At 41.8% G+C, this 13,965-nt stretch overlaps 1 protein-coding gene across 1 annotated transcript in view; it reads left to right on the top strand.

The window, feature by feature from the left end:
• Positions 1–13,965, top strand: part of UNC5D (unc-5 netrin receptor D) — a 207,579-nt gene that overhangs the window by 139,840 nt on the left and 53,774 nt on the right. Inside the window, exon 10 of the mRNA XM_044437388.1 lies at positions 12,513–12,890. Coding sequence (XP_044293323.1) covers positions 12,513–12,890 — 378 coding nt within the window. The remainder of the gene's footprint in view (positions 1–12,512; positions 12,891–13,965) is intronic.

Genomic DNA, 13,965 nt, shown 5'->3' with positions numbered 1-13,965 from the left:
ACTCTCTTCATTTTTCCTGAAATAGCATTGTTAAAAAAGGGGGAAAAAGACAACCCAGCACTGTGACATTGCCTAATTGGCCCCACTGACAAAGATTAATGCCTTTTTCAGCAAGGAGAGGAGATTTTTCTCCCCTTAAAAAATGAGTGGGGAGGGGAATACCAATAAAACACATCAAATAAAATGCATGGCCCCAATAACGTATTTCACTGTTTGTATTTTTGAACTGTGAATTTCTAAGGTTAACCCATTTTTGGCATCAGAGGTTTCCACGTTTTAGAAAGAGTAAAGGAATAGCATCGAACTGGACACAGGTGTTCTGCTTTCATTGCTGCCCTCATCTCTGTCTCCTGGGTCTTCTTCTCCATGTTTCTCTTGAAGGTGCAAAAGGACATTTGGATTACCTCCATAAAGCACAGTGCAGGTGGTTAGATACTAGCGGTATGTTATTCAGGTAGGGTAGAACTGTGGTAAGAAAGGGTATCGGACTTGAAAAAATGAAGAGTAATAAGCCAGTTATAGGTAGGGGCATGTTCCTCAAATATTTTCAGCCGAGGGAAGGGGGTTTCTCAGCCTCCTATACATTTTTACTTCCCAGTCCCAATACCACCAGCATCACCCCATGCTTTGCACACCAACTATGTGTTCCACAGCAGAATGTGCAAATGTTGAAACACTAGTCCAAGAATATCATTAGAAAGAGAAACCAAAATCATAGACTCACATTGGGATAGACCAGTGGAACAGAGTGGCAGCTTTCCTCAAATTATTTGCAGAGGTTCGTTTATGTAGAATGGAGCAGTTTGAACTGGTGGTGGTACTTGGTATAATGCGGCTATGCCAATTGAGTGTTTTGACATGTACAGTGATGGGTAAGAATTCTGTTTCACATTTGTTTTCATAATACTCTACTAACATTCAGAGATATTCAGGGGAAGGACTTAAAATTTGTATGATTATTTTTAACTGAATGTGGGCAAAACTGAAAATTGAGAGATGTTTTCATGTAAGCCAAGTCAGGCTTTGAATTCTTCTATAGAAACATAGAAACAGAGAGAATCATAAGAAGCCTCCTTGGCCATCTAGTCTAACCCCTGGTTCTATCCAGCTCCGTTCCTGAAATGCCTACCATGTGCATGTCCAGCCTATCCATGAACACCCTCACTGAAGGGGCTTCAAGCACCTCCTGTGGAAGCCCATTCACTACCTGTCCTGAGATTCCATGCCGTCCTGAGCTTTTTATATAATAGGACAGCATATATAAGCTTTTAATAAATAAGTACCCTAGGGGTCCTAACCATCAGGAAGTACTTCCTGGCATCCAAATTGAACCTTGGTTCCTTGAGTTTTGCTCCATTGGAACACATCCTTCCCTCCTCTGCAGAGGAAAAAAGGTCACAGCTCATCTCTGAATGGCATCTCCATGTGGAACCCCTCCACATACCTGTATGTCACTAACAGGTCCCCTCTGAATCTCCTCTTCTCAAGGCTGAAAAGACCCAGCTCCCTCAGTCTCTCCTCATATGGCTTCCCCTGCAAACCAGCCACCATCCTGTGGCCCTTTGCTGCAATGATTCCAACCTTGTAGTGAGAGTTGGAATCCCTCTTGTAATTGAGTCCCTCTTGTAATGAGGGACCCAGAATTGAACACAATACTCCAGCTGTGGGTGCACCAGAGTCATACAGAGTGGCAGTAATACCTCTCTTGATCTAAAAGCCATTCTTCTGGCTAAGCATCTTAGGGTGCTGTTCACCCTCTTGACCACCAAGTCACAATGCTGATGCAACCAAGGATGGTGGTCACCTCTTGACCACTGCATCACACTGCTGACTCATGTTTAGTCTGCAGCTGACCAGTACCATGAGATCCCTTTTATAAGTGCTGCTCTCAAGCCACTTGTCCCCTAACCTGTTCCTATAATAGCCATTCCTTATACTCCAAGGGCAAGACCTCACATTTATTCTCATTGAATGCCATTCTGTTGTCCTCAGACCACTTCCAAAGTCTGTCCAGATCCATTTGGATCTGGAGCACCTGCTCCTCAGTTGTAGCCACTGCACCCATTTTAGTACCATCTGTGAATTTGATCAGCAGATTGGTCATCCCCTTTTCCAGGTCATGGATGAAAAGATTGAACAGAATCTGTCCCAGGACAAAGCCCTGGGGAACCCTGCTTATCTCCAACCACCATCCTGATGATTCCCCACTAGACTTAACCATGATTGTCTCATGGACTGCACAACCTTATCAGCCCAAGACAGCAGCTAGACAGCCATAGTGGTTTAGGAGAAGTAGGTCAAGGTCAGAGAAGAGTTGGAAATTAGCACTCAAATGCTCCTCTTCCCCTTCCAGCTGCCCTTTGACAGCTGGTGGACAACTCTACCCCCCTCCACACACATACACACACAATAGTTACTTGTTTGAGGACATAGCAGCATTCTTAGAGAAGGGTTCCTGGGGGTATTCCAGGGGATGGAGAGACAAGAAACCAGTTCTACCAAGACACAGCACCCTAATGGTGTCATGCCCCCACTTCCCCTCCAAAATGCCACTTAGCCAACAATGTCTATGTATGTGCTTCACAGGCAGGAAGAACATGGAGGTGACCTCCATGTTTCTCTTGTTTTGCATAGAATGGTCATAATCCTGCAAATGATGGAGGAGGAATTATGCTTCCATCTCTTTGGAAGGTCTCATCTTTGCCAGCTCTACTGCAGGCTGGTACAAGAGAATTCTCCTCTGCATTCTGGGAATAGCAGTTTTCCTTGAATTTTGCAAGTCAAATGGATAAGTATGTGGCTTGATATGTGTAAGAGTTTACAAAAATTGAAAAGTTCAGGAGATAAAGGAGATGAGATTTATTTTGTTAATTGAATGTAGGAGAAAGGAAAACGGACAGGTGCACTTCTCTTTTTTGCTTGATCAACCGCGGAATGCCATGCGCCCATGTGACTTTGCATCCACTTTCCGGGAAGAGCCATTTTATTGTAACATGTATGATAGAGATGGACACTTCTTTGTTCCAGGCAAGATTCCTTGTCCTTGGACTGGGACTTGGGAGATTTGGGTTCTAGGCCCCTAGCCATGAAACTCACTCATTGACTTTGGGCCAGTCACTGATTCTAACCTGACTCTTAGGGTTTTTGTGAGGATAAAATGAAGAAGAAGAGGATCATGCAAGCCAACCTGGGTGCCTTGCAGGAGTAAGTAAAGTGGGATACCAGTGCAATAACTAGTAATAATACAATAAAACAGAAGTCTAAGAGGCTGGACATGGACCACTGCGAAATCAGAATTTCACTGTAACTGTTCTCCCACCTCAGCAGTGCAGGTTTTATAGAGTCGATGCTCTGCTTATGGATGTTTTATTTACTGGTTGCTTTATTATAATATTTAGTTATTTAGTTATTTTTTCGAGTTATATGCTACTACATTAGCCCATGGGCTCTGATAGCATGCATATTTCTCCTCCTTTCCAGGTGCCAACAACCCTCTGAGACTGGGACTCAGTGATACCCAGTGAGATTCATGGCCAAGTGGGGACTGGAACTTGCATCTCCCTGTCCCCAGATCAGCACTCTAACCACTGTGCCATCCTGGCTCTCAGAGGCAGCAAAAAAGCTGTGTTGCATGGGTGGGAGCTTCCTTACATTTTGCCCCCAAAAGCCCCTCTTTGAGAGGAATGTGAATTGGGCAATGCTTTCACAAGTACCACATATCTATCAAAATGCACTGTCTTTTACAAAACAATTGGATATGATTCTCACAACAATCCTGTAAAGTTTTAGGCTTCTGAACCCAGGTCCCCCAGTTTGTTTTATGGCTGAGTGGGGACTACAGCTTAGACTTCCTGACTCCCCAGTTAAGCACTCCTAACCACTACACCACCCTGCCTCCAGAATGCTCCTAGAACCTTAATGCAGCATTATCCTGTGGGAATTCTAGTAGACAGGGTGGCAGAAACACCTCAGCTAAGGCTTAGTCGATATTTTGATATTCATTCATTTATTAAATGTATATCCCGCCTTGTCTTTTCTTGCAAGAAACCAGAGGCAGTGTACACGGCCTTCCTCCTCTCCATTCTGTCTTCACACCACACCCAGAGGACTCAAATGCTACCACATCCCAGCCCAACACTCTAACCCCTTCTCTAGGCTTAGTCGATCACTCTATTTACTGTGCCACACTGGCTCTCGTGGATGTTAATTGGTCCGCATCTATGTCTTTCGCACAGGAAGCCTGCCATCTGTTGCTCATTTAGTGCCATTCCTTCTCTCCTTCCAGACATTGAAAATGCAACGGATATTGCCTTGTACTCAGGCTTGGGTGCCGCTGTCATTGCAGTCGCCATCATTGTAGTCGGTGTGACTCTCTACCGACGGAGCCAGAGTGAATACGGTGTGGATGTGATCGACTCCTCAGCTCTGACAGGAGGCTTCCAGACCTTTAATTTTAAAACTGTTCGGCAAGGTTGGTAATTCAGATTTCTGCTTATTGGAAAAGAATCCACCCTGGCATGAATGAGAGAGGAGCTTGGGTGCACTTGATACTTGAGTGTTGTTGCTCCATCAAGCTGGGTCCAGCACCACAACTGTAGCTAGGGATGGGAAACTCATTCCGCTGAAGTTCAGTGGACTTCCCCCACACATTACTTGCCCAACAGCCCAACGCAGAGTGAGTTGGTGTGGGTTCGGCTTCCAGCAAGCAGCTCAAAGTATTTGTGCAAATCGGGAACCAGGAATTGGGGCATCCCTACAAATCGGGGCTGACGCATTGGATTCAAGTTGTTGTTGCCTGTTTTTGCTACCTGGAAAGGAAATGTGTATCTCTGCAATATGGGAAGGAATTGAGTATTAATCAGAAGGATTTGTGAAGGAATTGGGTATTCATAAAATAAATCAGGAAGGAACTGTGTATCTCCACAAAGTGGCAAAGAACTGCACATCTCTGCAAACTGAGTCTGATATATTGTTAACATAAGACATAGAAGCATCTTCCTCTCACTATATATGCACACATTGTGTCATGGCCACCTTAAATTTTCTGACAGTTCAGATTTTGGGAAAAATGTGGGTCTCCACTCTACAATTTGTGCAAATTCTCCTGGTTCTTAAAAAGAAAGGGAGTGACAGATTAATAGAGAAAAGTTTGTGTCCTGCCTAAATTCATACTGGTTGGGGAATGCTGTTCTAGGATTCCCACCCACACATCTAAACTGGCATAGGATTGTGTCTTAACCCTGGCTCTAAGACACAGTATTTAATTTGGACCCATTTCCCCCACTTCTGGAACACTCTTTCTTTGGGGATATAAGGGAGTGGGTGAGTTCTTTGAATTTCTACCACTGTTATATCTGAGATGGAAACCTTATTGTAGGTGGGAGGAAGTGTTGGAAGATGTGTGAATAAAGCTCACTCTTAATACTCCTTGAGAGATGATACAATGTTTCATAGATAAATATATAGATGTTCTCCCCATGGGATATATGACTTGCAAAGAATACATTAAAATAACTGAGACAGAGAGAGAGAGAGAGAGATTCACAAACACATCTGAGATTAAGCATACCCTGGGCTATATTTCTACTCCATCAGAGGCAATTCCTTCCGTGCGCTGGCAAGTGTGGGTAACCTGTCGAACCCCATTCATGATGGGATGGTATGTACTCAGATGTGTTTTCCACACATGCATAAATGCATTGAAAGTTGACAACTTCAGTATCATCAAAACTTGTATAAGCTGCCCTAAAGCTCTCAATTCCTAACTTTTTGCTTGGAATACCAACTATTAATGAAAGTATTATTAGCATTAAGGGCCTCGTTTAACTACTGCAATCCTTTCTCTCAGAACACATTTTTTAAAATTGTCATTAAGCTTTTCATTCATTTTGTAATCAGTGCCGTCATCTTTCATTTCTTTTTCTCAACATTTAAGGAACTTTCTCCCCTTGTTACTGCAGGATCGGAAGCATACTGCTTACCATTTAAAAGGATTTGGCCAGAATGGAAAATGTGGTCATTCCTCTCAAAGCTAGCCAGTGTCTGCCCTTATCTCATGCTAGACTGGATAGACTAGCAGGGATTTCCTGAAGCGAGAAGTGCTTGAAAGCTACTCCTACCCTCTAGAGGCAATGAAGGAAGTGCTACTGGCCAGGCACAGAACCCCATGAGCAACATCATGCTTCATGCAAGAGATTATTATCATCATCATCATCATTATCATTATCATTATCATAACATTTCTATGCCGCCCCTTGCCAAAGCCTTGGGGCAGCTTACAACACAATAAAATACATTGAAATACAATAGAACATAATAAATTACCACTAAATACAAAATACAAAAAATACACTGAGATACAAACATAATAATATAAAATTAAAATTAACAGTATAAAATAAGTAAATAAAGAATATAGGAGGAGAAAAGAGAAGGAAGAAGAACACACACCCCTGCCATGGCTGTTCAGTTCCCATGGCTGTTAACAGAAAACATAACCAGTTTACTTCTGTTTGCAGCTTCAGTGTTTTCCATCTAGGTGTGAAGGTCTTTTCCTACTTGTCACATGGAGTAAACCATGAAATGTCAGATGGCTATGACATCTTAGGCACTCTGTTTTTTTTTTTTTTTAAAGCAAAATGATGCAGACCTTTTGTGTACGCTCTCCCCCACTCCTTAATTTTATGTAATCTGTATAAATTGTTGAAATTAGATTTATTTCCAATAGAAACAAATGAAAAACAAAGGCTATACTTTTTTTCATTCAAAGCACATTTGTTTGAATTCCCATTTCTTTTTGTATAACAGATATAAAGGAAACAAATACGTATCCTACTTTTAATTCGTTTCAAGGAATATTTCACTTCCCCTACTTGGCACTGGTCAGCAAGATCAGAAACATGCCCCAACCTGGTGCCTTCCAGATTCTCCTCATACCAGACAGCATCCCCACTGGTCAAGAATTCTGGAAACTGCAGTCCAACACACCTGGGGAAACATAGTTTACAAATAAGACATATGAAACCCGAGCCTGAATAAAGCAATTCAGAAACCATTTCCACTTTATTCAGCGTGATTGAATTACCAAGAAGTGTGGATATAGTTACAGTGCTAGAGTCAAGGTAAAAAGATACAAAGGGCTATGATTTTTCCTTTGTTTTTACTGTTATGAGATGAAATTTGGTTGCTGACGCTTGGGGAATGTTACTGTTAACTCCCTTTGCATTGTGAATCACTTATCACAAGTGAAAGGGAATATAAATCCACGGATGGACAACAAGTGGTCCTCCATACACTTCTGTTCTACAGTTCTCATCAGCTCTGGCCAGCATAGCCGATGGTGAGGTATGATGGGAGCTGTAGTCTAGAAACAGCTGAAGGGGAACACATTCCCCATTCTAGTAATAGGACATATCATAGCTGATACCATGTATGGAAGATCGCTGCACATTAACGAACACCATCATCACAGCCGAGTGTTCACAATCATTAACAATCTTTAAAGATTCTGTTGCTTGTGAGTTTTCTACAACACTTTGAGTCTGATAGATTGATTAAAGGATAGCTGATCCAAATTGAATCATCATGGTTACAAGCTAAAACATAGCCTTTTAATCCATGTGCATCCAGAGATTCACTTCTTCTGCTTTTAGAGGGTAACTTTGAGGGATATGAATAGGATCCTCATTCTAGGTGGTCTGGAGGTGCAGTTCTGGGATGAGAGAGTCCCTGAGGTATGTACCTGGACAGAAAGTAGATTTGGAGGGAGGGAGGGAGGGAAGAATCATGATTTTCTCTGAATGCTTACAGAATTTGCATTTGCAGGATACCATCTGAGATTCCAATGTTACATATTTCCAAGAATTTCCATTATGCAAACTAGAAGAAAGAGAAAAAAGAGTGTTTTCAGTCCATTGTCATGCCCATTTGTACCATGAAAAAAGAATTGATGAGAATTTGACTCATTTTATGATAAGTACATACCAAAAATCATATACACATTCACACACATCAGAAAAAGGATGAACTGAAAAGTTTCTTGTTTAATATACCATGGGAAACACATGGAGAGACAGAAACTTTATTTATCAATTCATCCATCCAGGCCAAGGTCTTTGAGTTTTTATTTCTTATACCTTGGTGTTTGAATCGCTGCATATTCAAGCAAATGTGTGGTGCTGAATTAGAGTTGTTAGTCATATCACCCCCTATGGCTGGCTTTAATCTTTAATCTGAAATGTCAGGCAGGTAAAGCAGGAGACCTCTCTGCTCTGAAAACAGCTATACCTGTTCAGTTTGAGCAGTGAATATGGATTAAAAGTTTGCTTGGTTCAGGATAGCACTGGGTTTAAAAACAGAACTACATTTGAAGGAGAATTGATTGTGTACAATGTGAGGGAAGCTACAATTTCTATACTACAATTGTTCAGTAGTGTTTGGGAAATGCTGTTCAGCTTTGGGAATTTTTGGAAGATATTTGATGAGGTCTCTCTCTCTCTCTCTCTCTCTCTCTCTCTGTGTGTGTGTGTGTGTGTGTGCGCGCGCGCGCGCGCGTGTGTGTGTGTGTGTAGAAGCTGATTTAGTTGCAGTGGGTGCCAAGTAATTGTGTTACTTTTAATTACCTGAAAAATTCTCAAAGACCTAAGGACCAACTTCGAGCACACCCTGAATGTTAGCTTTTCTTTTAAAATCCCCCCTAAGAATTAAGACAATGAAAAATGAAGGCACTGGAACAACAACAAAAATCAATAGCCCTTTGGAAAGTCTAGGACTCCAATTTGTTCAGCATTCACCAGAATAAAGCTATCCCATAATAAGATTTCTAGCAACCTTTCCCTGAATGTACTTAAAAGAAGAAGAAGATGAAGAACTGGAGAGTAAGGGTGTAATCCTAAGTATAGTTGCAGCATCCTGGGGATTGTAGTACTTTTCCCCATACAAACATGGATAGGATTGCACCCTAATCAAAACAAAACAAAACACAGGTTAATCCTAATAGGACAGCCCAAATGGGAACTGAAGAAATTAAGTACAGATAAAGAAACAGACAAGTATTTTTAAAACAGGAACTCTGTTTGTGGATGTGTGAGTGTTGATAGGGTCACTAGAGCAAAAAAAAAAAAAAGTTTCTTCAAGGAATTCAAGCCAATATTAATGAACGTTAATGAACTATTTCTTTCCCCATGTCAACCCCCTGTAAGGGAAATTCCCACATTTCCTCTGCAACAATAGTGCCGGCAAAATTATATTTATTACTTCATCAGGAGACTGTTGAAAGCAAATGTATAACCAATACAGGGGACACTATCATGCTAGATGGAGCAATTCTGTGTATAAAAACCAAGCTCAGAAAATAGCTTGACTGTACCATAAGCCCATGTCTCAGGTCAATTTGGTTCCCGCTATGCACCTGGTGATATCATCAGGCATGTGCTACAGCCTTATCTTACCTATAACCAACCCACCTGCTTGGTTTCATCTCCCCACCCACCCACCTTCTTTCCTACCTTTCTGTTCTGGTGTTGACAATACATGGAAATAAATGGCAGATCTCCCTGAGAAGCCCTTTGCTGGCTGAGTGAGTGCTTTGTGAATCCTCTGGAGGAGAGGCTGGGTGACGCGCCCATGGATGAGGCCCTTGAAAATATGAAACACTGTGTGGCCCTCACCTGCTCCAACAGATGTGTTCTGCCTGTTTCTTCCATTGACAGCATGAAAGTCTTCTCCTGTCTTCCCTTTCTGCTTCTGGGCACCCTGCTGTCACTGCACGTCAAACATCAAGAGCACTGGGAAATGCAATTCCCCCAAGGCTACTGATATATTAGGAGCGCAACAGGTTCCAATTTCCCTCCATCCAAATGTGCTTAGTGAGCATCCAGTGCGAAAGAAACATGAAAGGCAGCAGGCAGGGGAGAAAGGAAAAATACTTTTTTCCTTAGTATTACACATTTCTGAGCACAGAATTAGATAAAATGGGGTGCGGGTGGCCATGCGGGTGTGAAGGAGACACAAAACGCACTCTCAACGGCAATATTTGTCTTATTGACTGACACTGCTAATGCTAACCTTCACCCCACCCCAAGAAAAGGTTGGGTGGTGTCCTTTGCCTTGTGGGAAATTAGCGATGTGGTGTGGTCTGCTCCTTCCTACAAGTTCTCTGCCCACAAATGAGGTGGATAATTTTGGAAGGCAACTTGCTCACTGGGAAATTGTCATTGATCCTGTTCCAGCACACAGAGCAACTGTGATGCCCCATGCGGTACTAGGCAGGGATAAATCAGCATGCTCGAGGCAGAAGGGAAGTTCAGGAATGCTTGAGGAACGGTTTTGCCAGATGTCTGAGCCATAGTGATGTATCAAATCATGGAAATCTGGCCTGTTGGAGCTCAAGTTTCCCCGCCCACTTCTGATCAGATGGTTAGAGGCAGACTAAGTCCAGGAGGTTTCAGGGACCTCCATCTCTATGAAGGACCATGCTTTGCAGTTACTCTTTTTCATCTTTAAAGAAATTTATGCAAATAGGCACCCTAAAACCATGAAGCTCTAGTCCATTTGTGTAAAATTGGTCCATTTGCAATAGAGTTGCATGGCTTTTGGATGCTTATTTGCTCAATTTTCACTCCATTGGTATAAAAATGCTCAAATTGCGGTCCATCTCAGAAGTGGAGCTGGCTCAACATATACCCAAGTGCATTAGCAGCAGTGCAGGGCCAATTAACTGAAAGCCAGAGGGCAGGGGGTAGAAGAGCATGAAAAGTCATTGGGTTTTCACCTGCTCATCCACACACACATCAGATTCCTCACACACCTTATTGTTATCTCATTTATATTTACCAATCAGTGTGCCAAGAAACCTCATGCGATTGATCTGCTCCCACAAGCAGACGTATGAGCACCAGACATACAAACTCATAAGAGATTAATTTGCCCAGCTGCCTTTATGTTTTGTTTTCTTTGCTCTTCACCAAAGAGGAGTTGCAGTCCTGCCTGAGACCAGAGCACTGCTGCATTGCTTGCATAAGACCACCAATCTCACAAGCAGGTTGGTGAGTGCTCATGTCATTCAGTGTGGGTTTTCAAACAATTGCATTGGTTGTATGTATGGAACAAAAATGTAGCAGGCAATTAAAATAAGTATACAAAGAGGAAATAGTGCCTGTGAGAAAACCTGGAGGAAAGTGCGTTACTAGATGATGTCTGGTCTTATCAGCGGTGACTCCCTGAGTGCTCTTTTGGCAAGCTACTTTCTCTCCATCAAAAATCCCTTCTCCAACATGACGATACTACAGACTGCAGTAAGGATTGCTATAATCAATGAAGCATTTTCAGAAAGTGTCATCACTGCCAAACTGTGTTATTTTTTCTGCTAGAGACGTTTTGGCTAGCAATCTGATAAATGGACAGGGGGCATTTTTGCTTGTTGTTGTTGTTGTTATTATTATTATTATTATTATTATTATTATTATTATTATTGTTATTATTAACATTTCTATGCCGCCCCTTGCCGAAACCTCGGGGCGGCTTACAACATGATAAAATACATTGAAATACAATAGTACATAATAAATTACTATTAAATACAAAAATACAAAAAATACATTGATTTGCAAATATAAAATTAAAATTATCAGTACAAAATAAAAATATAGGAGGAGAAAGAGAAGGAAGAAGAAGTTGCCCTGGCCAGATCATATGTTTTAACAATTGAAATGATGTTTAAATAAAAAGGTCTTTACCTGGCGCCGAAAAACCAGTAACGACGGTGCCAGGCGGATTTTAACTGATGGATCCAAAATTAGTCATTCATTTAGAGCAGGATGTGAAACTTCTTTCAGCTGGAGGACAGAATCCACTTTCGGAGAAACTCTCACAATCTGGCAGAGGGTGAGATGCAAGGGAAAATGTGATGAATCCAAAAATATGCTTGTCTTTTAGCCTAATTTTAGTTGCACTAACTAAGCCTTAGGAGAGACAGATCAGTCTCCTGGACCAAGAGGTGAGTAAAATGTTCACTTTGAACTTACTCCTGGGTAAATATGAAATGATTGCAGTGTCAAACTCACTGTTAATTGTCCTAGTTCTCATTGAGGTGTTTAACTGTTGTCTTGGCTATACCACTTTAGACTGTTCCTGTATATGAAAACCATAATTTGCTTCAGATGGGAATCTAGCAAGGCTAAGAGAAGCATAGATGAAATGCTAATATTGTTGTAAGCCGCCCCGAGGCTTCGGCGAATGGGGCGGCATAAAAATGTTTTAATAAATAAATAAATAAATAAATAAATAAATAAATAATCCTGGCACCTGTGAACATATGCTTTATACATTGATTGGCTTGAATGAATAAAGTTCATTCATTTAGGTGGGTCCCCTTGAATTTTGAAGTAGCATTATCCATACAACAGGTGATAACCTCAGGAAGAACTAGGCAATTCTATAGGCAAAGCTTTATCCACTAGTTCCTTTCTAGCCCACGATAGTAACCGATTGCCTGATTAATTTCCTTCCATCAGGTAACTCCTTGCTTTTGAACTCATCCATGCAGCCTGACCTGACCGTGAGTAGGACCTACAGTGGACCCATTTGCCTTCAGGACCCCATTGACAAGGAGCTTATGACAGAATCGTCTCTCTTCAATCCTTTGTCTGACATTAAGGTCAAAGTTCAGAGTTCATTTATGGTTTCATTGGGAGTGACAGAAAGATCGGAATACCATGGAAAAACTCATTCTGGGACCTTTCCACACGACAGTAACAGAACCTTCAATGCCATCCATGCAAAGAACAAAGCTGCGTACATCCAGAATCTTTCATCAGTCTCCAAACAGAGTGAGATGAGGGCTATCGGTGTATTTAGTCACCAGGGAGGACGCTTGGGAATTCCCAATACAGGTGGGTTGCTGCCAAGTCTGAATGCACTTTGGAATGTGTGGGTGGAAGATGTGTATAAACTATTCCACTTTCACTTAAAATGTGTTCGTTCTCTCATGAGGGACTGTGGCACAAATGAAATCTTACTTGTACACAAGTAACTGGTTGACAGTTTGGTAAAGACAATGTCAGGGACAGTGTACTTACCTGGGAAAGCCAATCCTAGCTTGAAAATGTAGGGTTTTTTGGTTGGCTGGTTGTCTGGTTGGTTTTTCAGGCATTCTGCCACATGCTTTTACTGTTCAGTCAGTAGGGATGGATGAGCAAGTGATGTTCGAGATTTTCAGGATTCTATGAACTCATCTCCTGTTCAGTATCCATGCACTTTTTGTGGACAGCAGCAATTGAATCGAACATTTCCCAAATCTCCCCAAATTTGTACACTTCTCCTCCATAGGCTAACTCAGGAATGGTTTAGCCTACTAGGAAATTTGCAGGAGTTGGGTACAAGATGAACACAAGCAGGTATTCAAAATATCTTCAGTGGATGCATGTCTGTGCACATTCCTGCTGCTTCAAAAGGGAGACCCATGTTTGGTTTGAAAAAATGCAATTCTCATGCATCCCCACATGAGAGCAGAGCTAGCAAGACCATGGTGGCCACCTCTGCTCCTTCTGGCACATCCTTGATGACTTCCATACTTTGGATGGAGCAACTGTCTGCAGGAGAAAGCTTGGAAGCTCCTCATGTGTGGAGTCAGGTGTTCTAAGTCACATGGGTGGAGACTACATGCACAGAAGATCTCCTCTTAGGAAGCCCCCCTTTCCGAGGCAGGGAAGCTGTTGGGGACAGGGGATGGGGTTGTAAGGCCCCACTGTTCATGTCCTCCCCCTTACAGGATTTCAATTTTATTTTTTTTTATTTAAGCGTCATGTTAATTGTTAACAGTATTTGCTTATTTATCTGGCCAGGGCAACTTCTTTTATATTGTTATTTATTTTATATTGTTATTTTTATATTGTTATTTTTGTATTTTATTTTATGTTGTGAGCTGCCCCGAGGCTTCGGCGAATGGGGCGGCATAGAAATGTTTAA

This window comes from Varanus komodoensis, unplaced genomic scaffold (genome assembly GCF_004798865.1).
Source record: "Varanus komodoensis strain SLA01 unplaced genomic scaffold, ASM479886v1 scaffold30, whole genome shotgun sequence".
NCBI lineage: Eukaryota > Metazoa > Chordata > Lepidosauria > Squamata > Varanidae > Varanus > Varanus komodoensis.
Note: the sequence above shows the minus strand (reverse complement) of the source record. Positions and strands in the feature narration are given on the sequence as shown.